The sequence below is a fragment of the Fusarium odoratissimum genome (assembly GCF_000260195.1).
Source record: "Fusarium odoratissimum NRRL 54006 unplaced genomic scaffold supercont1.1, whole genome shotgun sequence".
NCBI lineage: Eukaryota > Fungi > Ascomycota > Sordariomycetes > Hypocreales > Nectriaceae > Fusarium > Fusarium odoratissimum.
Genome location: NW_022158687.1, coordinates 3,926,817 through 3,949,467, shown reverse-complemented (window position 1 = coordinate 3,949,467; position 22,651 = coordinate 3,926,817). Strand labels below are relative to the sequence as shown.

General features: G+C 49.9%; 9 protein-coding genes across 12 annotated transcripts; 3 read left to right on the top strand and 6 right to left on the bottom strand.

Annotated features, from left to right (window-relative positions):
* The first annotated feature begins 741 nt into the window (after positions 1 to 741).
* FOIG_01381 (uncharacterized protein) lies at positions 742 to 3,011 on the top strand. The gene is made up of 4 exons (XM_031198212.1): positions 742 to 1,465; positions 1,517 to 2,040; positions 2,089 to 2,258; positions 2,311 to 3,011. The coding sequence occupies exons 1-4, from the start codon at positions 1,223 to 1,225 to the stop codon at positions 2,760 to 2,762; spliced, it is 1,389 nt and encodes a 462-aa protein (XP_031073979.1). The 5' UTR covers positions 742 to 1,222; the 3' UTR covers positions 2,763 to 3,011.
* FOIG_01380 (lysyl-tRNA synthetase, class II) lies at positions 2,424 to 5,292 on the bottom strand. Its single transcript, XM_031198211.1, has 3 exons — positions 5,225 to 5,292; positions 4,481 to 5,029; positions 2,424 to 4,427 (listed from the first exon to the last, which is right to left on the bottom strand). Exons 2-3 carry the CDS (start codon positions 5,022 to 5,024, stop codon positions 3,070 to 3,072), a joined length of 1,902 nt encoding a protein of 633 aa, XP_031073978.1. The 5' UTR covers positions 5,025 to 5,029; positions 5,225 to 5,292; the 3' UTR covers positions 2,424 to 3,069.
* Positions 5,293 to 5,365: 73 nt separating this feature from the next.
* On the top strand, positions 5,366 to 8,933 carry FOIG_01378 (actin-like protein 4). Its single transcript, XM_031198209.1, has 2 exons — positions 5,366 to 5,608; positions 5,679 to 8,933. Exons 1-2 carry the CDS (start codon positions 5,554 to 5,556, stop codon positions 7,040 to 7,042), a joined length of 1,419 nt encoding a protein of 472 aa, XP_031073976.1. The 5' UTR covers positions 5,366 to 5,553; the 3' UTR covers positions 7,043 to 8,933.
* FOIG_01379 (TDG/mug DNA glycosylase) lies at positions 7,169 to 8,520 on the bottom strand. Its single transcript, XM_031198210.1, has one exon. The coding sequence runs from the start codon at positions 8,207 to 8,209 to the stop codon at positions 7,250 to 7,252; it is 960 nt and encodes a 319-aa protein (XP_031073977.1). The 5' UTR covers positions 8,210 to 8,520; the 3' UTR covers positions 7,169 to 7,249.
* A 113-nt stretch (positions 8,934 to 9,046) lies between the features above and the next one.
* FOIG_01377 (UDP-N-acetylglucosamine pyrophosphorylase) lies at positions 9,047 to 11,774 on the top strand. Its single transcript, XM_031198208.1, has 2 exons — positions 9,047 to 11,094; positions 11,147 to 11,774. Exons 1-2 carry the CDS (start codon positions 9,655 to 9,657, stop codon positions 11,213 to 11,215), a joined length of 1,509 nt encoding a protein of 502 aa, XP_031073975.1. The 5' UTR covers positions 9,047 to 9,654; the 3' UTR covers positions 11,216 to 11,774.
* Positions 11,290 to 13,107, bottom strand: FOIG_01376 (thioredoxin reductase (NADPH)). Its single transcript, XM_031198207.1, has 4 exons — positions 12,697 to 13,107; positions 12,529 to 12,591; positions 12,358 to 12,476; positions 11,290 to 12,305 (listed from the first exon to the last, which is right to left on the bottom strand). The coding sequence occupies exons 1-4, from the start codon at positions 12,713 to 12,715 to the stop codon at positions 11,514 to 11,516; spliced, it is 993 nt and encodes a 330-aa protein (XP_031073974.1). The 5' UTR covers positions 12,716 to 13,107; the 3' UTR covers positions 11,290 to 11,513.
* Positions 13,108 to 13,374: 267 nt separating this feature from the next.
* FOIG_01375 (uncharacterized protein) lies at positions 13,375 to 16,204 on the bottom strand. Of its 3 annotated transcripts, XM_031198204.1 has the most exons (3): positions 16,047 to 16,204; positions 14,190 to 15,982; positions 13,375 to 14,131 (listed from the first exon to the last, which is right to left on the bottom strand). In XM_031198204.1, the coding sequence occupies exons 1-3, from the start codon at positions 16,084 to 16,086 to the stop codon at positions 13,484 to 13,486; spliced, it is 2,481 nt and encodes an 826-aa protein (XP_031073971.1). In that variant the 5' UTR covers positions 16,087 to 16,204; the 3' UTR covers positions 13,375 to 13,483. The 3 variants fall into 3 exon arrangements, with proteins under 3 accessions (XP_031073971.1, XP_031073972.1, XP_031073973.1); XM_031198205.1 differs by having other exon boundaries at positions 14,190 to 16,204; XM_031198206.1 differs by having other exon boundaries at positions 13,488 to 15,982.
* A 115-nt stretch (positions 16,205 to 16,319) lies between these two features.
* On the bottom strand, positions 16,320 to 20,281 carry FOIG_01374 (uncharacterized protein). Of its 2 annotated transcripts, XM_031198202.1 has the most exons (3): positions 19,815 to 20,281; positions 19,520 to 19,713; positions 16,320 to 19,440 (listed from the first exon to the last, which is right to left on the bottom strand). In XM_031198202.1, the coding sequence occupies exons 1-3, from the start codon at positions 20,261 to 20,263 to the stop codon at positions 16,487 to 16,489; spliced, it is 3,597 nt and encodes a 1,198-aa protein (XP_031073969.1). In that variant the 5' UTR covers positions 20,264 to 20,281; the 3' UTR covers positions 16,320 to 16,486. The 2 variants fall into 2 exon arrangements, with proteins under 2 accessions (XP_031073969.1, XP_031073970.1); XM_031198203.1 differs by having other exon boundaries at positions 16,339 to 19,713; positions 19,815 to 20,280.
* Positions 20,282 to 20,332: 51 nt separating this feature from the next.
* FOIG_01373 (uncharacterized protein) lies at positions 20,333 to 20,524 on the bottom strand (the record flags this gene model as incomplete). The annotated part of the gene is made up of 1 exon (XM_031198201.1): positions 20,333 to 20,524. The coding sequence occupies one exon, from the start codon at positions 20,522 to 20,524 to the stop codon at positions 20,333 to 20,335; it is 192 nt and encodes a 63-aa protein (XP_031073968.1).
* Positions 20,525 to 22,651: the final 2,127 nt, after the last annotated feature.

The window sequence follows — 22,651 nt, the reverse complement described above, 5'->3', positions numbered from 1 at the left end:
CTGACTGACGTCTTTCAGCATTGTTCAGGTGAAATAGCGATAGACTCATCTCCACTGTTTAAATGCGACATTACCTATAATCGGCCATATTTGAGGGGGCTAGAAATCTACTAAAAGAGCACCTCGAGTCAAGCAGCACGTGGACATTCCAGAGACCGACTTTTCCTTTAACAAAGGCATTCTCATCATCTTCATTGTTCCTGGTGACGATTACGAGTCAAATAAATTAGGGGACACGCCAAGAAAAGCCAAGATTAGACAAGCGTTGGCCTTTCTTGGTGTTGCAGGGGAACTGACCACACCCACTTTCTACTACCAGCCTTTTTTGTTTCGATTAATGTTGATCGTTTGTTAGAAGCAGCTGTGACTTGGTTGTGTGATATTCATTGATATTCATGAGGCCATCACTTGTATCACACAGACCTGTTGGCACCCACTACCTTATGCGAGAGAATCACACTGAGTAAAGACAACAAGTATTATCTGAGAAATGCAATTTTATATGGCGTCTCGGCGTCTAATCAAGCATCTTGGCCCCCAGCCTAAAACAAGAGACCGGCCCAAAGCCAAGACCGCTGCGCCATCATCCACACGCCAAAGCGTGGCTCTTTGTGATGCCCTCAACTTCCCAAAGCAGCATGGCCAGGCCGTTCCCTTTATTAACCACTCTCAATAAGTCATCTGACGCCTGTAATTGGCCAAGACTCTAGAGTCCCCTCGTAGCCTGAAACAAATACACCACCAACCTATCTTGGCCATCTTTGTACTGCGCTATGAGCTACGCTTGCTAGGCTTGGTTGTGCCAGGAACAGAATTGAGATCTGCTGCCCAGACTTGGGGGAGACGCTGGGCTCTTTTACCCCTTTGAGTCCTGCAGAAGTGTAGTAGTTGTGTTATTTGGATCCTCTTTAATATCGCCCATCTCCCCACTGAAGGATGGAAATCCTCCTCATCCTTCGAGTTCCCCCCAGAGGTTGGTACTGAAACATATCAGTCGTTCATTGTGGGCATTTCTTGCTTTTTGAACTATACGCTCTTTTGTCTTTACTTCTAGTCACTCCTTAAAATCTGTTGGAATCTCTGTTGTCTATTGAGTCCACTCTTTGAAGACATTCACCGAAACACTCCTTGCAATTGCCTATATCGACGATCTCAACGACTCGAGAATAGGTCTCAAAATATCGATAGTCAATCAGGCTGAATAGATTAGAGACTTGAAACCATGAAGGTCGCTAATCTTTCCATTCTGGCTTACACGGGCCTCGCCACAGCCCTCACACAGCAATGCTCTGGCAGCGCCGTCAACGAAGGCGGAAACTGGTTCTGTGGTGTTATTGATCAGATTCTCTATGAGGGATTCTCCAGCAGTGGAAGCTTCAAGGCTGTTACAAAGATGGGAGATGATGGATCTTGTGATCAGGAGCCCTTTTCTTACGACGGTGCTCTTGGACCTCTGAGTGAGGATGTAAGTTGGCCGTCACTCAACTATTTCACATTATAAACTAACAAAACATAGCTGTCTGTCCACATTCGGGGCCCCTTCAACCTCAAGGAATTCGCAGTCTACAACCTCGGTTCCAGCGAGAAGAAGCGTGACTCTGCCCCCTCTCCTCACCTCCACGGCCATCGTCATTTCCACGAACAGCGCAAGAAGAAGCGTGGGGACTGGGTCACTGCCACCATCGACGGACAAGTCGTATCCTGGGAGAACACTTATAACGGAAGCCCTGCTACCCAGGCTGCTCCCGTTGATATCCCTGCTGCCCCTACCGACGCTGTGAACGTCGTCGATGAGAAGAAGCCCATGAAGCTAAAGGCTGACCCCTTGCCTGGACTGGACAAGATCAAGAGCAAGGTTGAAAATGTCAAAGGCAAGGTGGACCAGGTCAAGAGCAAGGCTACCTCAAAGGCAAAGGAGTACACTGCTACTCCTGGTGGACACTGGAAGCGCACTGCTTACTACAACGCTCAGCGACGTGTTGCTGATAATGTTATCTTCATGGGTAACTATGGTGGTGAGGGCTCCGGAGTCTTTGACAAGTAAGTTACTGTCCCTCTTCAATATGCCTTTATACTGACTGAGTATAGCACCTGGGGTAACTCTCTCTCTTACCTCAACGCCAACGGAAACGGTGGCTCCTCTTCTCCCAAGATCCTGAAGGACGTCTTCATCCCTTCCAACAAAGAATTCTCCATCTTCAGCTCTGAGAAGTGTGACGAGAGCTGCGGTTACTCTCGTGTCCCTGATGTTGCCTACAGTATGCTACCTCCCCCTCAACCCAGATATAACACTCACTAACCCCCTTACAGAGGGATTCTCCGGCTCAAACAAGATCTTCCTCTTCAACTTCAAGATGCCCTTCGATGGCAACACCGGCTTCAACGGCGACATGCCCGCCCTCTGGGCTCTCAACGGCCGCATTCCCAGAACTGGCCAATACAGCGGATGCAGCTGCTGGAAGACAGGCTGTGGTGAGGTCGACATCTACGAGGTCCTTGCTACTGGCGATGATAAGTGCAAGAGCACATTCCACTTGACAAACGGCGCTGGAAGCTCTGATTACTTCAAGCGACCTGCCGACAAGTACATCAAGGTTGCTGTTGTGTTCTGTGAGCGTACGTCGAGCGTCGCTATCAAGCAGTTGGATGATGCCTTTGACTTTGGATCATCTCTGAGCGATGAGACTGTGAGGGACTGGATTAAGACCATGTCTACCCCTAAGAAGGGAAGCAGCCTGTTCCAGCTGTCTATTTCTGTGTAAGGGTGAGACCTGAGTTGGATCTGTTTGCTGTTGGTTTGATTTGAATATTTGATACCTATTCTTTTGTACATATATATTAAGATACCAGTTGAGAATTGTTCCATAACTGGCCCACCATAAACCCACTTGTGTTGTCATCTTATCATTCTTGCAAAGTCTAGATAATCTGCATGAACGCGATATATCGTCTATTGTTCTATACAGCTTTCTAGCGTATAGCCATTGTTTCAATATTATACAGTTCCATCATTCATACATCATCGCAATGATTAGAGTCTACTAATAGTACAAACCCTCCAGAGTTGGTCTATGAGCTCTCGGGACTCGCCTGCTTATCTTCTTCGAGCTTCTTATCTTCTTCAGAGCTTGTCTTGTTCTCCTCTGCTGCTGAAAGTCCAACAACATTTCTTATCGTACCAAAGCTTAGACAGTCGCTGATGCGGTTGGCACCAGAAAACAGCATGACCATACGCTCAACACCACATCCCCAGCCGCCAGTAGGGGGCAGGCCATAGTCGAGAGCCTTGACATAACTTTGATCGAGGGGAGCAGCGTCGCCGTCCTCGTCTTCAAAAGGCTCATCCAGAGCTTCCTCAACAGCTGCTTCGCCTTCAGACGCCTCATTATGTTCAATGGCAATGCTACCGTCATCCTTGTTGACGAGGTTTCGGTGGTCGAGCAGCTTACGCTTCTGCTCTTCGGGGTCGTTTTCCTCTTCGTACATGTTTGCCAATTCACGGCCACCAATGAAGAGTTCTGCGCGGGCAGATACTAACTGATAAGTTTGTGGACAAAGGAAGCTCTTCGCAAGAGGCGACATGCAGGCGGGATGGTTCATGATAAGGATAGGCTCCGTGAATGACATAGGTTCCAGGTAAACGGCAGCCAGACGATCAAGCAGCTTGGCCAGCGAGGTAGGCACCTCACCTGGCACCTTGATACCAGCAAGCTTTAGGATAGCCAGGAGTTCTGGTAGAGCATCTGGAGATGAGAGCTTGGGCAGACGAAGCCCAAGGGCTTCTTGGAGTGCGGGAACGAACTCGACCCGCTTAAAAGGTCGCACAAACTGTTTCATGTCGATGGAAGGCAGAGATGTGAGTTGGGTAGAGATGAGATCCTGGGAGTGTTGGGCAAGACTGCAGAGAATCTCCTCGGTCTGGTTGATCAAGTCCTCCAGGTTACTATAGGCGCTGTAGAACTCACACATAGTAAACTCCGGATTGTGTGTCGCGTCAACACCCTCGTTACGGAACGAAGGTCCAATCTCAAAGACCTTGTCGACGCCTCCAATAACGAGGCGCTTGAGCCATAACTCGGGGGCAATGCGTAAGGCGAGATCTTTATCCTTGAACTCCGTGGCTCTGGTAACAAAAGGGCGGGCCACTGCACCGCCAGCGTTTTCAGCGAGAATCGGTGTCTGGAACTCGAGGAACTTTCTTGAGTGAAAATATTCACGCATGTGCTTGGTGATCTCGGCGCGCAGTCGGAGGACATCAATTGCTTGTCGGTTCACCAACATATCAACATGACGTTCTTGCATTCTGGTTTTGGGATCGGTGAGTTTCTCTGGGATCTGCTCCATGGTAGGAGACAGAAGTTCAGGCAAAGTCTTGGCCTCCATGGTGAGTTCGCCGGCTTTAGTACGAACCGGTATACCAACGACAGCTGCCAGGCTGTAAGCATCTGGGATACAACAGGATAAACATTAGGGATCCTACATATGTGGTCGCCCACTTCTATTAAATTTCTCAACATTCCGAACTTCAAACTCCTTGCCTCCTCTTCTACCATGCACTTTGACCGGTTGAGCATGACCTGTAGACGCTCAAATTCATTCACGATGTCGAGAAAGATAAGATTCTTTCCGACGACGCGCTTGGATCGAACCCGGCCACAAACGCTGATGTACTTGGAATCGTCAAGGGCATCTCGAAAAGCTTCATGAAACTCAGGCACCGTCTTACGCTCTGCATGATGGATGAGGCGAGGGTGTGTCTCTTCGAATAGAGGATCCTCGCTCTCTTTCTCCGCCAAGAGCTCAGTTCGGCGCTGTTGCTTGAAAGACGAGTATCCCTCCAGGCCATCTTGGCTCCTAGCAGCCGAAGTAGCTAGGGACCTCCCATATGCCACGCTTTGTGAACCCCATAATGTCCTTGAGGAATTGCCACAGCTGAGCGCATGTGAGCAACGAGCACTTGTGGTTTGGGAGATCGACTGTATTAAAGGCCGGCTGGCCTGTCGCAAGTACCGTGCAGACATCATGGCTTCTATCAATTAGGTTAGCAATGCTTCAATAACTCATTGTTGAGACATCAAAGAAATGTGTTGCACTAGAGTCAGAAATTGGCAGTTTAAATCAACCACAGCAAGCCGTGTCAATCGCAGCGGTTCTGAAGCGAGTATGCGAATTCATCATTTAGGCAAAGGGAAGAGAAATAATTGAGAGGAATATGCGTACTTACAATCATGATGGTAACATGGAACTCTCGCTCCATGTATGAAGAAAAAAGAGAAGCGATTTGGAGCCGATCTGCGAAAATTTAAAGAGAGCCGGTTCGCCGAAAATAATCCGGCTACCTTTGGTGGAGCCATGACCGCCACACCGCAGCCTCGACAATGTGTGGCGTATGCTCCCTTACCAACCACTCAAGGCTGAAATTTGTTCCAACGCGAACATCCATCAATCACTTGGTCTGGCGCAACTCCACCAATTCCGCGATACTTTGCGCCGGGTCGTTCAATCCACCTCCACTATCTCCGACGAGCAAATATCATTCATAAAGCATCAATCATGGCTCAACAGCCCCTTCCCACGTCGATGCAGCCCACTGACATCTATGGAGGAGGTACGCGCAGCTCTAGCTCCCCATGTCGCGTCAGCCCGCCAAAGATCTCCACTAACATATGTTTATATAGATGAGGTTTCTGCCCTCGTTCTCGATCCTGGATACTGCTACACTCGAGCTGGCTTCGCTGGTGAAGATGTTCCCAAATCTATCCTCCCATCGTTTTACGGCCACACAACCGGCGACAACCCTAAAGACCTGTTTGGCGATGAGTGCCTCATCCCTCGCCCCGACTTCGAAGTCCGCAACTACATGAATAAGGATAGTGTGGTGGAGGATTGGGATGTTGCTGCTCGAATTTGGGAGAACATGCTTGTTAAGCGCTTGCAACCCGAACGACAAACACCTCCCTCGAAGAACGGTCTAAACGACGACCCCAAGGCAGAAGGCCAGGACGGAGAGGGCGATGTGGCTATGGACGACGCCGAGGCTGCCGAATCTGCCGAGAAGCCCTTGGGCGAAAATCCCCTCTTGATTACAGAGGCTCCCTGGAATACACCCAAGGCTCGTGAGAAGGCTATTGAGATCATCATGGAGAACTGGGGATGCCCTGCCTTCTGGCTGAGTCGCACTCCGGTGTTGGCAGCATTCGCCGCTGGCAAGGCTACCTCACTAGTTATTGACGTGGGCGGTGCCAACACCTCGGTCACAGCTATTCACGACGGCATGGTGCTGAAGCGATCTATCCAGAAGTCTCCTGTTGGTGGTATCTGGCTCTCTTCTCAGATTCGAAATCTCTTTGAAGCATCAGAGCCCAAGGTCGAGCTGACACCCACCTTCATGATCGAGAACAAGACACCTGTCGACGCCCTGGCACCTCCTTCAGTCCGACTACGACACTTCCCCTTTCAGATCAACGATTCATTCCGCGCATATGAGGAAGAGCGTGTGTTGACGGAATTCAAGGAGTCAGTAGTAGAAGTCTGGCGAGGCCCCGGTCGTTACAGTGTTTCCGGCAATGAGGATTATGTTAAGACGCAACCCGGCCGGGTATTCGAAATGCCTGACGGTTATAACCAGATGTGGCGCGAGCAGCGATTCCGAGTGACAGAGGGCATGTTTGACGAGACTGTTGGATATCATGGCTCCGACTCTGAGCAACTCACCAAGGCGCAAACCATCCCCGAGCTCATCCGCTCTGCTTTGAACGCAGTTGACGTCGATCTTCGAGGCAACCTCCTGGCTAACGTCGTCGTAACTGGTAGCACCAGTCTGATCAACGGATTCAACGACCGCCTGAACAACGAGTTGATGGCGATGTACCCTGGACTCAAGATCAAGATTCACGCGGCAGGTCTCACGAGTGAGCGACGCTTCGGTGCCTGGATCGGCGGTAGCATTCTCGCTAGTTTGGGCACTTTCCACCAGATGTGGATTTCGCGAAAGGAGTATGAGGAGAATGGACCTAATGTGGTTGAGAAGCGATGCAAGTAAAAGGCCAGGCTCTAGGTGCTTTGGCTTCTGGCGTAACGGAGTTGGGGAGGAGATGTACTTACAATCTGAAATCAGAAGGGCCTGGTAAGGCAAAAGTTCATTCTAGATGGTTAGGGTAAGAATAAGCTGTGCAATCAACTGCTGTAGTGAATTGTTTGTCGAAAAGAGTAAATGTCTATCTCTTATGTACTACACACTATTAAACATTTATTTGCTCTCTTCTTTTGCCTCAAGCTCCCTCTCAGCTCTCCGTTTCTGAGCCCATGTTCCAATTTCTGCCCATATACGTTCTTTTTCAGCTGGCGATAACGTAGCAGCAAGACCACTTGTGCTGCTCGACACAAACACTTTAGATCCCTCCCATTCGCCCTCGATCACACCCATGTTCTCCGATTCGTCCTGCCAGCCATACTTGAAGGCCTTTCCAACAGGTTTGCCATGTCTTACGCGCCAAATACTCTCCCAGATACTCTTACCCACCACGCATACAGACTCGGGACGATACTTGCGACACTTTTCGTGAAGAATTTCAACCCCCTCGTCCATCTCCTGCTTGCTAAGCTCAGAGCCATTGCGACTGGGTCGGGCGACAATGTTGGTGAATCCCATGGAGTACAGTTCAGGGAGTTGCCGATCTTCGGTTGGACTGCAGAGACGTGGTGTAAGGCCGCTTGAGTAGAGGAGTTTCCAAAACAGGTTGGAGGGATGAGCATATGCATGGCCTGTTCGTGCTGTCTGTATACCAGGGTTCAGACCGATGAAGAGAACGAGAAGATTCGAGGCGATGGCATCTGGCAGGCCATTGAGATGTGCGTATGTTGAGGGAGGCGCGTATCCAGAAGCCTGACGTGCTCTCTTTTTCTTTGGTTTAATCTCTTTCTCTATGTCTTCAGCCTCTCGCTCTTTGGTCCGCTTCGTTTTGGCGGCTGAAGCGGATGAGGCTGGGGTCGAAGTGATAGGAGTTGTGAATCTCGGGGATCTTCGTATAGGGGAAGTCTGGCCATTTGAAGATTCATTTGATTTGAACATGAAGTCACTCATTTGAAGACGTCCCTTGAAGGTTGCTGGCTGAGGAGGCGAGCTTGAGATGTCCTGCTCCTCTTTGACACCATCGTCGCCTACAGGGTCTTGAATAGTGGCCTCTTGGGCAGCTTTGCTTCTCGTCATTGTGACTAGGTAGTCTGTTGGTGTAAGTGGGAGTATGGGACAGTCTGGCGGTTTTTGACAGCCGGGGAATAATGAGACGGGTCAAAGAATTCTGATTGAACGGCAGATATGTATTTAAATACTCCTCGGAGATCAACACATCATATTTATGAATATATCACTCGATAACTTTAGGCAACTGTTCTACAAGATAATGTGGTGGAACAGCGTGAAGACTGTTCTGGCGATTTCGCCACAGGCAGCCAGATCTGAAAGGTCTCTAGAGTGAGAAACAGGAGCTTTGGGCCCGACAATAAATTAGGGGTCTAATAACTGGTTCCAGCTAAAAGTCCACCCTCAAGAGTCTACATGAATATGTTCTTAAATGAAAACACCTTGATGACATTGCATATTTTCCTCATACTCACCAAATGAATCTTCGCTATCCTTGGATGTTGGGCTCCATTACATCTCCATCAAAGTATTACTGGTAGGCAAAATAGTGCACGGATTCTATCGTAACCAAGGTGACCCAGGACCTGGCCTCCTGGCCCAGAGTGCTATTTTCAGCACCTGAGATCCAATGTCAGCCGCCACAGCCACACAAAACAGCCCTGCCAGTTCGTGTCTGAGCTATGGGCGTCAGTGTCATGTTGGGGTTATGAGACAAGTTGACGATTACGAACCCTGCAGGTCCCTGACGAAAATCTGGATCATTTTTCCTTTTCGTGAACATCGCGGATCCCGTGGTAGTCTCGACAAATACATCAGCCATTACAATCGTTATTAATCTGTTCTTTGAGTTTCCAGATCTTGAATATAAACTCTGACTGTACAAGTCGCTGAGCTTACGTACGCATCAGTTATCATAAAATCCAATAGGAGGTGGCAGCGTAACAGCATGGGCGCTATAGCGCTCTCAGCAAAGCCGCTGCATCAGCACCAACTTGCAAGCATGAGGCAGGATCGATGGGGTCCCTCAGCCGCCGATTCCCTCACTCTAATTGGCGGTCCAACCTCAATTGGACCTTGAGTAGGCGGGGCAGCTGAGGGGCATCAGCGTTGGTTGGCGTTGGCGGCGTGGGAGGAGCTTCAAGCATTGTACCTTACTTACGGTGAGGTAAACGGTGTTACAAGTAAGGTAAGAGCGTAGCAACCAGGTAAGCTAAGAGGCGTCTTAGTTGCTAGGGAAGTTGAGGTAAGACCGAAGACGTCAGGGACAACGGGAAAAGTAAAGGAAAGTTGCGGGCTGCTGTGTAAGGGTCTTTCCGAGATCGACTTCCTGCAATTCGTATTTAGATCTCAACTCTTCCCACACCCGTAGTTCCTAGCTCATTCCTCTTTTCTTTCTTCTTCAATTCCAGCCTTTTAATACTCCGTCTCTGTGAAGTTTCTGGACATTCGTCTTCAAGCTTCTAATCGCTCTCACCGCAACTCTCCCAAACCTCACATACACTTACATCACAATGGAGGCCATCAAGCAAGCTCTTCACCTTGGCAAGTCCAACGATGCCCCTGCTGAGCCTAGCCCCGAGGCTCTCAACGAGCTCAAGGAGAAGTACACAAAGGCCGGCCAAGAGCAAGTCTTCACCTTCTACGACTCTCTCTCATCGGCCGAGCGAGGAACTCTGTACCAGCAGCTTTCTGGCTTCGACCCCGCCCACATCAACGAGATCACACACCGCGCCTTGAACCCTCCCAAGACCAGCGATGAGCCCGATCGCCTCGAGCCTCTCCCCGAATCTGCTACCGCTAGCATTCTCGACTCCAGTGCCGATGATATTTCCAAGTGGTACGACTCCGGTCTTGACCTCATCTCCAAGGGTCAGGTCGCTGTTGTCCTCATGGCTGGCGGCCAGGGTACTCGTCTTGGTAGCTCTGCCCCCAAGGGCTGCTACGACATTGGCCTGCCTTCCCACAAATCTCTCTTCCAACTTCAGGGTGAGCGAATTGTCAAGGTCCAGGAGCTCGCCGCCAAGAAGTCTGCTGGCTCCAGCCCTGTTGTTCCCTGGTATGTCATGACCAGTGGTCCTACCCGTGGCCCTACCGAGAAGTTCTTCCAGGAGAACAACTACTTTGGCCTGAGCCAGGACAACGTCAAGATCTTCGAGCAGGGTGTTCTGCCCTGCATCTCCAACGATGGCAAGATCCTTCTCGAGACAAAGGCCAAGGTTGCTGTTGCCCCCGATGGAAACGGTGGTCTCTACAACGCTCTTGTCGTTTCCGGTGTTGTCGATGATATGCAAAAGCGCGGTATTCAGCACATCCACGCCTACTGCGTTGACAACTGCCTTGTGAGGGTCGCCGATCCCGTCTTCATTGGTTTCTCTGCCGCCCTTAACGTCGACATTGCTACCAAGGTTGTCCGTAAGCGTAACGCTACTGAGTCCGTCGGTCTGATTCTCTCCAAGAACGGCAAGCCCGATGTTGTTGAGTACTCCGAGATCGACAAGGCCACTGCTGAGGAGCTTGACCCTAAGCAGTCTGATCTCCTTCGATTCCGTGCTGCCAACATCGTCAACCACTACTACTCTTTCAGCTTCCTCGACTCTATTCCTCAGTGGGCTCACAAGCTCCCCCACCACATCGCCCGCAAGAAGATCCCCTCTGCTGATCTTCAGAGTGGCGAGACCGTCAAGCCCGAGAAGCCCAATGGCATCAAGCTGGAGCAGTTCGTCTTTGATGTCTTCCCCTTCCTGACCCTGGACAAGTTTGCCTCGCTCGAGGTCAAGCGTGAGGACGAGTTCTCTCCCCTCAAGAACGCTCCTGGCACTGGCGAGGATGACCCCGATACCAGCAAGGCCGATATCATGACCCAGGGCAAGCGCTGGGTCGAGGCTGCTGGTGCCATTGTCGTTGGTGACAAGGCCGATGTCGGTGTTGAGGTGTCCCCCCTCATCAGCTACGTAAGTAAAATCCCATGATATTCATGAAGCACATGATGCTAACATTTCTCAGGGCGGTGAGGGTCTGGAGAAGCTCAAGGGTACCGAGATTACACCCCCTACTCTCCTATGGCGAGAGTAAGAAGAAAATAAATGATACCATTACCAGCCAGGATGACATAACGATGCTGTTGTCCTAGGTTTGGCAGCTAAAAGTTGTTTGGAAGATCTTGTGTAGTTTATGAAATACATTGATCACAAGTAATGATAAAGATCAAAACGACTCTGGTTTGGAACTTTCTGTATATCATGCAAACGTGAAGTGGATTAGATTGAAAGTCTCGACTGCTCCTGCTCTTTATGTAGATATCTATATCCCGTCTAAAATGGCGCAAGTCTATGTGTTTTATGATTTTTAGGTGTCTATGTCTATTTCTTTTTTAGTTGAGGTTGGGTCGGTCGTCAGCTCGCTGGTCATCCTCATGGTCAGCGAGGAACTTCTCGGCCTCGAGAGCAGCCATGCATCCGGTACCGGCGCTGGTAATGGCCTGTCGGTATCGCTTGTCCTGGACGTCACCAGCGGCAAAGACACCCTCGACGTTGGTGTATGTGGTACCAGGGACGGTCTTGATGTAGCCATCCTCGTCCATGTCAACCTGGCCCTTTACAAGGGTAGTGGCGGGGTCGTGACCGATGGCGTAGAAGAGACCGTTGGCCTCGTGGACCTCCTCCTGCCCGGTCTTGTTGTTCTTGACAACGAGGTGGCTCATGAGGCCATCCTCACCACCTCGGATCTCAGTGGCGCCGCTGTTGAACTTGACGGTGACCTTGGGGTGGTTGAGGAGACGGTTGGCCATGGTTCGGCTGGCACGGAGGACATCGCGACGGACGAGGACGGTAACGTGGCTGGCGTACTTGGTGAGGAAAGTAGCCTCCTCAGCGGCAGAATCACCACCGCCGATAACGAAGAGAGGCTTGTTGCGGAAGATGGGGACGGCCCCGTCGCAGACAGCGCAGGCGGAGACACCGTTCTGCCAGTACTTGTCCTCGCCAGGGAGGTTAAGACGGCGGGCCGAGGCGCCGGTGGCGATGATAACGGAGTCGGCGGTGTGTGTCTCCTCGGGGGAGAACTCGGTGCTGTACTTGAAGGGGCGGGAGGAGAGATCGAGGGTGGTGACGGTGTCGGTGACAATTTCTGTGCCGAAGCGCTCGGACTGGGCTCGCATGTTGTCCTAGATGTTGTGTTAGTTACTGAGAGTTACCGGGGAAGAAGCAAAGGCTTACCATCAACTCGCCGCCCATGATACCCTTGGGGAAACCGGGGAAGTTCTCAACCTCGGTGGTAGTGGTCAATTGACCACCAGCAGCAATGCCATTGGCCATGAAACCCTCATAAAGAACGGCTATGCGGTGTCAGTTTGGATCTTCAGATCCTGTAAGACAAGTGTAACTTACGCTTCAACTCAGCTCGCGCCAAGTAGACAGCAGCTGTGTGGGCAGCAGGCCCTGAGCCGATAACTAATAATTCCCGTCAGACCTGTAAATTTTGGAGGAGGGGTTCATGATGGAGGGGCAATAAGCACGAGGGCATGGGCATGGGCATGGGCGTGGACAAGCACATACTGACAACCTTGCTATGCATCTTTCTAACACCAAAATCTACAGCCGGTTTTCTCGTAGTTTTATGGAAAGTAGTCGCCGCTGCCGCAATCGAAAGACCAGCGCTGGAACGGAGAGTAACGCGTTTAAACGTTGAGGAGAACAGTTTGGCGGTGTTGGAGGGGAGGAGGATTATAGGTGAGAAAGAAAAGGTGGGCTGTCGCGATTCTTTTAATATGGATGGATCGAAGACGAAAAACGCCACTAGCAAAGTATGGACCGAGTCGCTACTGAGGTACGGTTGAGGGGCGGTAAAAAAAAATAGAGCGGTTTCGGCGGATGAACCCTGAGAGAATAGCTTGGAAGAGGTAGAGAAACGTGGTGAATGTGGGGATTGATGCAATGCAAATGCAGACAGGAGATGGAATCAATTTTGACAATGGAGATGGAGAGGGAAGATGTGATTGGATAGAAGGATTTATAAGCCCGGCTAGTGGAGATGTCACTCGATGAGGCGCTCAGGACGGGCTTAGAAGGTGATGGATGACTTGATTTGACTTTTCCAATACCCTCTGTTTTGTCTTTATCAATCTTCAGATCTAACGGGCCATGACTAATCCGCCTATTACCGAATGTGGCAAGGATTTCGGATGTTTGCGAGATGAGGTGCCGACGGAGGTTTAATTGATTCCTCATGATAACCAGGGATAAGGCTCCGAACAATTAGCACTAGTAGACCGTAGATAGCTCGTAACTCGGTATCTGTAGCATATGACACGATTAGTTAATCTAGATATCTGCAATCTACGCTCTATCGTCCCTCCTCAGCACCAACACTGCCGTCTCGCTTTCCAAACCTCGCTCCTAACGATCCAATATCTCTCTTGAAGAACTTGCCAAAGTTCCGCAAGTTCTCATTTATCGTGGCCTTCTCGAGTCCTGTTTGTGCTGCAGTGCTCGTGCTACTCTGACTGATATCTCTCGCCGCACTTAGAAGCTTCTCACCCAATGATCCCGCTTCAAACCGTGGACTTACAGCCGCTGCGACTGATGGGTTCATCACTCCAAGAGGGACTGTGTTACCCAGGCTTGGGGTGGTCATGAGAGGTGTGAGCAATGGCGAGCTGGCTACCAATTTATCGTTGGGAGTGCTGTCGCGGTGAATGCCAAAGAGCTCTATCAGATGAGCATGGTCCGCTTTCCGAACACCCTTGAGATCGAGGATCTTCTTGAAGTTTGTATCTGACCGATCCGCAATATGAATCAAATACGCCTGTACCAACCCTTCCGGCGGTGATGGCCGAACTTGAAGTGTCTTGAGCAATGGGTCAAGTCTGTTCATGCAATGCTGAACTCTGCGCACAAAACTGGAAGGGGGGTTTTCGTGCCCAGAGAACGATGCATGATGCATGGGCAGCTTCTCGAGGGCTTTGGTGAGAACATACTTGTCAAGTAACATCTACAAATCCACTTGTTAGCATACAACATGACTCAAACGAACAACTCAGATAGCATACCTGCTCGGCACCAACTTCGGATATCGGTCGGCATTGGATAATGCTAGTAATGTACCCCGTCGCCAAATGCTCCACCAAATTATCACAGAAGGCTCTGGCATATTGTTGCTTCGAGATAATAGCCAATATCTCGGCGGCCTTTCCATCAGCATGTTTTACCAGCTCTCCCACGTATGAACTCTGGTCACCAACGCTCTCCATTGTGCTCCAATTGGTATTTTTCATCTCCCGCCAGACGCCTTCACAGTCAAGCTCGACCGCGCGAACCAGAGCCAGAACTGAAGCACTCGCTACACCAAGAAAGGCATCCGATTGTGAAGACAAGTCGACTTTAGAAACAAGCTCACCATCAATGCGTTTCTTGATGCTTTCCTCCAGCTGATTAGTGTTAATGTGCCAAAAGTCTGCTGTATTCAACACAAGCACCACATCCTGTAGGGGAGGCCCTTGAGGTCCACCGGACTGTAATATGTGTAGCAAGACCTGCTGAGCATACTCATCGAGGTACTTGGCCAGTATCTTGGCTAGATCAAGAAGACGCTCGCTCGTAGAAAGCTTCGCGCATTGTGACAGCGTGAGTTTGTAAAAGTGAAACAACTCAATCGCCGAGGCAATGACGGCTTGTGGTGAGAACTCATCATCAGGCGGTATGAGCGGTTGGCTGCGGTACTTGGGTATCATGGCTGCCAATTGTTTATCTTGCGACTCAACCCACAAACTCAAGTATGGTTCGAATGCGACTGAGATCAATCCGTGGAAACTATGCGCCTTTTCCTCAACAGAGCTGAGCGTATCGATGCTGGCTCTTGATGAAGTCGCAAATCGCTTCTCAAGGCTCTGCTCAAAGTCGAGTGTCTCTTGAAGGCAGCTCAACAATAGATTGACATCGATCTTGTTGCCGTCTGTCCGTCGCATGCTTCGTTCCAGAATGCCCTTGAAATCATCTCGAGTACCGTCACAGAAAGCTGCTGCCAATGTCTCATTAGCCCTCCAGTGCGGAGGAAAGATCATAGCGTGTTCGTCATCGTGAGTCTTCATCATTCGTTTAAACCAGGCATATCGCCGCCCAATGTTGTCCAGACTTCCAGCTTCGTCGTTACCGCGGAACACCTGTCTGTATTCTCGAAGCTCTGTATTAACGTACCAATTCATGAGCCGAGCCTTGGCAGATTCTCCAAGAGCATCCATGACTAGGCATGCTTCAACGAGTGTGCCTCTTCGTGCACCGACTTCTCCTTTAGCAAATGCCATTTCAAAGTCTTCGCAGACCTGTTCAAGGAGTTCTCTTTGCAGCTCGGCCACACCTCTGCTCAGTGTCGCGATCTGCTCGATACTGCGATAGCTGTTGAAGTGTTTCATGAGCTGCAGAACAGCCTGCAAGAGCCCCGCGCACTCCCTATACTGGCGCGTCTTGGCCAAGCCCCTGAGCTGCTCATAAGCCGTTGTCAGCATCTGCAGCCTCTTGAGGGCCGTCATGCTCAGCGTGAGGTTCTTCTTCGTTCCATCGAGTCTCTTTATGTCGGCCGTCATCGACGTGATGTTCTGTTCGGTCTCGATCGCCCTCGAGCGCACCGTCTCGATCTTTCGAAATAGCTGTGCTAGCTCAGCTTGCGCCGACTGCATGCGCTCGAGACTCGAGTCGGATCCATAAGCCTGGTTCGTCTCGAGGGTGGCTATGTCGTTCGAAAGCGCATTTTGGTGGTTCTGTAGTGATTTGGAGACTTCGCTTATAGACGATATGGCGGATGGGTGCGAGAAGAGAAGATTGAGGTGGTCTATAGCATCGTAGTCGACTGTCCAGAAGCGTTGGGATTAGTCGCAAAGGGATAGTAGCCTCCAGCTTCAACATCAACTTACCAGCATCAAGAGCTGAAGCCTCTGGGTAGGTCCCATTCATTATGAAAGAGGCTCGGTCATTCAGAGTCTAGAATATTCCAACATCAAACAGAATTTGCTACTCGATGTGAGCATGAGGAAGCTCCTTGCACGTGTCAAGAGCCATGATGGCTAAAAGCGGGCCACCCCCGGATAAGCTGCCACGATGTATTGTGGCTGAACTTCCCCTGAGCCTCCAACTTAAACACTATTATTCTATAGCATAGCAATCACATAATGATGATCGGATATCCATGACTTATAATGGTTGAGATGCGATTGCCAATGCTGTGAATAACCGTCGGGCTATATATGATTTACTATCCACTGCTGCCAAATGCTAATGCCAAATACGCTACTCCGCTTTACACTTAATCTCAATGCTGCTACACATAAATGTATATCACAATAATATACACTCTCTACTCATCTGCAGGCCTGTCACTTTCCATACTCTCCTTCTCTTTTGACGCAGGCTCCTTGCTTTTCTTTTTCATCGAGAATCGCCATGTTCCCATGCCCATGCGACCCTCTTTAGGGGCCTCCTTCGATTTGAAACTCCCCTGACCCAACGACGGGCTGCTAGTCACGCTTTCGTAACTGCGGCCAAGCTGAGACAGATCTTCCCCGATTTCGTCTGCATCGCCAATGCTGGAACGATGCTCTGCTGACATATTCTTCTCGGAGAACGTGCTGCTGCCAGGTCCCTTCTTGAAAAGGACGGAATCCTTACTCAGCCTAGAAGACAAGGTACTGAACTTGCTAGAACTTCCTTTCCTAAACAATTTCTTGACAACACTACTGTCAGCATCCTTGTGGCTCGCGGCGTTGTTGTCGGTGGTAGAATTCGAGGCTGTCATGCCTAGATCCAAAGACTCATGAGATTCTGATATCGAGTTTTGTGTGTGAACAGAATACGTGTCGCGAGACATCCGCGAATCTGAAGGTGAATCATCAAGGTTTGGAGGCACTTCAATGGTCGGGGTCAGAACTTCCTTGGACTTTCCACGTTTCTCCTTCTCCTTGCCCTTCGACTTATCCTTATCAGGACTTGCATCCCTCTCTCTACGGGTAAAGAAGGGTGTCCTGAAGGTCGGTGCCGCTGGGTTGAGATGTCGACTCATGGACGCACGGTGGCTTGGGGGGCGAGATCCGATAACACCGACCTGGCTAGGTGATGTTTGAGGGTTGAGGAGATCGTCATCGTCAAGGATCTCGTCATTGGCTGTCGCAAGGGTTGTTTCAAGCACAGTCGGTACTGCACCGAGCGAAGGTCGGCGAGACGGGTTCCTAGAGGACCAGCGTCCTTCATTCGGGGACCAAACTCCCTTCGTTCCCAGCATAGAGAAATCCCCGGGAATGTTCCAGATAGAGCCGCTGTCCGTCGAAGGTCGAGGGAGATCAATGGATGTGATCGACGCGGGCCGCGAGTGTGGCAAGTCATTGTCACCTGTAAGAGCTCCAGCACTACTGGCAAAGGGGTTGAGTCTCTTGGCAGAGAATGGCCTAGACGTAGGCCCCATGCTTGATCTGTTAGATTCACCTCCAGAGTGCCTGTTCATCCAAGAGAAGCTTATCCTGCGTTTGTTACCCGGCATATCGTGATCATCGGTGCTTCGGGGAAACGATTGGCTCTGTCCTGCTTTGAGGCTGCCAATCGCGGGTCCTTCCACATCTGCCGGCTTCGGACCCCTGTTACGTTGAAAGTTAGATAAGAGGTTGGACAGCCTGTGGCTTGAAGCGAGAGGTGCTTGTTGAGGGGAAGAGTTGATGTTCAAGGAATGAGAGTCCACGTCGTTGTACTGGGGGAAGGGCAAGTTATGTGATGAGCCGTGAGGACTAGAAAACATGTTCAGAGAGCGTCCATCGGAAGACAGTGGTGACTGTGGGTTATCTTCCTCGGCAGCAGTAACAGAGTCTGGCAAGAATTGGCTAGGCAGATGCTCTTCAGCATCCTCAAATGTCTCGTCAAAGATACCTGAAGGAAGAAGAGCATGGGCTGTAGGGCTGAGTGGTCCCGCGTTCGCCCTGAAGTCGGCTTCTGACTGGTGATCATCGGCGTTGTCGGCTGCATTGTGGTCCATGAATAATATTTGACTGAATCCAGCCCGACTAAAGCCAGTTGAGAATGAGTCTTCGGGAGGGCCGAATTGGTTGGGCGGAGGTGACAAGTTGATGTGGGAAAGAGAGTTGATATTTCCGCTTTCGAGAGCATCTTGGGAGGCAGCAGGCTCAAACTCCATGGCAGTGGGGTCTGGTTGGCTGCTGTAGTAAAGCGCCAACTGATGCTGCTCTTCCTTGAGAAAGCGTATCTGCTGATCAAGGTTATGAAGCTTCTTGGTTTCGGCGACGAGCTGATTGTGCAGTTCCTTTCTCCTGGCATCCCACTCTCTTCGCACGATCAAGTCATTCTCCTTCCACTGTTCATCATCGCCACCCGGAAGTTGCTCTCGAGCAGCCTTGAGGTCTTGGAGCTGTTTTCCCTTCTCCTTCAGCTCGGCCTCTAGCTCAGCACATTTCTCCTGCAGCTCTGCATTAGAGTCGTCAAGTTCCTGGCCGTCTTTATCCCGCTTAGCTTCCAGTTCTTTCTTCTGCGCTTCGAATCCTTCCCTCTCTTTCTTCATCCTCTCCATCTCATTCTCGAGCTTTGAAGCAGTATCTCGAATCTTGGACTTCTTATTTTCCTTGTCCTTCAACTGCTGCTCTTTTCTCGCGCGATCCTTCTCCGCTGTACGCATTTGCTCCATGGTAGTACGGACGCTGGCCTTGAGCTGAGCGGTCTGCTCCTCCTTCTCTTTGAGCGCCTGTCTCTTGGCATCTTTCTCTTGCTTGAGCTCTTCCTCTTGTTGCTGTAGTTCAGCCTCTTCCTTGGCATACTGAGCCAAAGTCTCGTCGACTTCCTTCCGAGTGGATTCAAATCGGCGATTCAGTTCGTCCAGCGATAGCTCCGGGCCATCCACAGGTGGAAGCTTGATTTGAGGTTGGTCCATGCTGGCAACGGACGGGGAGTGTCGTCGATTGACTGTATTTCGTCGCTGACTTGGACCGGTAGCGCTAACGTCAGAGGTGGACGCGTTGTTACCATCAAGCACAGGGGCCGCCTCGACAGACGGAACTGGAGGCTTCTTTTGCGAGTCGGAATCGTCATCTTCATCGCCATTTTTCGGATGAGAGTGGTCGTTATTAGGAAAGCTGGTAGGTACACGTGAGTTACCTAACTGAGGTCTGCCATCTTTTCCGAATGTTCGAAGTCGTAAAACTTGACTTCCGGCCTGGAAGTTATTCGGGCCGACAGCAACGACCCTGATATTGTAAAAGTGATCTGGCTTCAGTCCTGTGACAGTGATCGCGACTTCGTTTCCCGGTGATTCGCCAACTATATGGACCGTGTCAGTCAGTTTTTGATATTTTCCCCAACCGAAGGTTCCGAGATAGATCTCGACAGTAAGACCGACCATGAACGCCATTGACTTGGATAGTGTATTTTTGTACCGGCCGATTACTAGTTGGGCGAGTCCAGCTCAGAGTAGCAGCATCGGATCGAATGCCAGCGAGGGAAACATCGGGAGGTTCAGGCACGTCGACCCCGAGGATATTGATGAGGTCAGGAACGGGTTTCCATAACGTCTGCCACGAGCGATGCAGTAGCCTGTAATGAGAGAGAGAATCAATAGTCAGCGCAGTCCGAGCAAAGGGGTATCGCTGTTTTCTAATTATTGACTAGGGGCGAGACAGAGGACGTTGACTCACCAAACGACAGCACCAAGTGTCAAGACCATCTTGGAGTGATGGATCAAAAGAACATGGATGCGGAAATCCAGCAATGCTTCGACCGTGGCGGGGGATAGGTACTCGATCAGACGACGAGGATCAAAGAAGACGGTGAAACTGCTGCACAGCAAGAGGTAGAGCAGGGCCTTCTGGTAGCTGGCGCGAGGGCTATAGATCCACCAGAAGCCAAGTACGCTGAGGATGAGAGTGGTCAAGACGGGCAACTCCCATGACATGTTCTCAGCGGTCTCAATCTTGGTGGAAGATGTTGCTGTCCTTCTCTGCCAGACCACCGAGAAGAGTCCAAGTCCAAGTCCAGGTCCAGTGCCGATTCCAATACCTAATCCAAGCTCAGGGTGTCGTGTGGGAGGGGAGGATCCTTGAGGCAGATGCCGATGCCAACAGTGGGTGAAAAAAAAGGCGGGCATGGGTAAGGATGGTCTTGGTCTTGGACCTTAACTAGAGAGACAGCGTGGTCATGGGCAAGGGTGGAGATTTCAGCGGCCCTCTTGGGCTCTGGCCTCCTTCTCTGGTGTTAGTGTTGTCTCGTTACTTATGGTTGCAGCGTGCAAATTCTCAGCCACAGCGCTGTCCTGTTGTTTCTTGCGGAGGTACAGTGTCCTCGTCGTCCAATGGCACAGTGCCTTGCGTGTCGCCTGGTCCTTAAAGCGTTGATAAATGTGCGCCATGTTACCCTGCTTGGCGATCTTTCATGCAAAATACGACGGTTATCACTGTTTTCATTACACTGTATTTGGATAACGTTTGCCACAAGCTTGTCGCAGTTTTTCAAGCAATGCTATAGTTTGAATCCGCTGTTTATACGTTAACTTCCAACAGAGTTGTCTATTATCGATTGCAACCAATTCTTACCGACCTATGTTCATAGTTTAGTATTACTATTCACGTAAAACTGCTGGAATGCACTCACGAACATGGCGCGCTACTAGCTAGCGTGCGTAAGCGAATTCACAGTCCCTTGTAAACGTCACTGGTGATGTTTGCGGCGGATTGGAAGATTCACGCTCACGGAAGACATGACATGGCTGAGTTTTTCCCAACGGCTCGGGTCTTAATAATGGGGTCCCGTCTGCATGGCATCATCATTTACCATTGTGAATAAGGCCTATTTAGGGTTTCTGCCGTTTTACACCTTGCAGAGGGCGGATGAGGGCGCCGGGTGCACGATAGGCGAGTTCCTTACCATTGTTAGCCCTCAAGAGTACACAATGTCTGCATATACGTGGCATTGGACTCGATATTATAGGCTTAGGAAGTACGTTTGTCCATTGGTCAATAATCTGCCTCTAATCATGGATGCTCTCACTGGATTCACACGCATAAAAACTTTCTCATCCTTCTCTCATGATCAAACGGTAAGTCTTCACCGACATCATCATTATCAGCTTGGGAGCTTTGCAATTGCCAGTTGTCGCCTCATCTTCAGCTTTCAAGGCTTTTTCTAGTGCCCGTGTCTTCTCCGAAAAGGCATGAGCCTTTCTCCGAGGCTTTACTCAACCTGGAGTTGTAATCCCTGCCTAATGCCAGCGCACCGATACTATCGACTCTGAACTCGGGATGTTAGCGTTGTTCAAGCATGTGAATTTGTTTGCGCTGAGTTTAGCATTTTCTACATCTGGGACTGATATTGTTGGACAAGTTGGTCTACTTTGGATGGATGGTTTGCTTTGGCAGTGCCTTGTTCCTTAACAGTCTGTTTTACTCCATAAAACGCAACTAGTGAGTTGCAAACACGAGCCTCGATCGATCAATGACATCAATATCACCTCGGCACAGCGACTTTTACCGTAGCATTTCCCTCTTGGCAATGGATCGAGCTTGAGAGAAACAAGGGAACGAATCATGAACCTCTTAAAGATCTGAGATTTCTGAACCTATAACAGAACGATGTGAATTTTTTCAGTGGTGGTTCAGCATGTGCTTGGACCGCGGCTTGTTGACCAATCCCCACTGCTGCTTAAGAGATACCCTCTGGAGTAGCAGGTACTTGTTGAATACTACCAAGCAAAGTTGTCAGATTTACTTAAGGCACTATGTGATAAGGTAGCATAAATCTTTATCAGAATGCAAGATCGTATCAAGATTTGCATACAAGTTACATTTCCATATCGCACTCAAAGCCATGGCGTTTGGTGGTTGTCTAAACATACAGGGTAAGGTGGGTAAAGGTGGTTTGGTATGTAAGTGCTGCTCAGACAAAAGAATATATGTTTTTAGCATTTAGGACATACCTAGGAAAACTTTTGCTCTATTTCTTTATGTCTGAGAGAATAGATATGCTGGGATATTGATCTAACGTCTTTGCCTCGGTTCACGCAAAGCGGTCAGTGTGTAAGTGGATAGAAGACATATCCGTTACACACAGAGTTGAGTGAAAGAACAACAGAAAAGTTTAGAGAAACCAAGACCCTCTCCAAGTTTGGGTTGGAGTACTATGAATACGGATCTGGAATATATAGAATATCAACAGAATAATACCAACGAGTGTTGTCGACCGCCAGGTATAGTGGTGGTTATAATCGAGCACCTCCAGACGGAGCAAAGCCGCCGGAATTTGAATGACTTATCATCTGCGGTGAGATATTGTAACCAGCATATTCTCGAACATGGGTTGACTTGAGTATGTGTCTATGTTTCAACCGTTGAACAAAGCCATGCTAAATCCCTGCAGATTTACAGCCTATCCGCGCTATTCAATTATCAGCAACAGTATCAGTTCAACGACAGAACCTGAAAGAAGGTATATACCAGAATTAACAGAATATGACGCATTCAGCTGTGAAAACTACATCTAA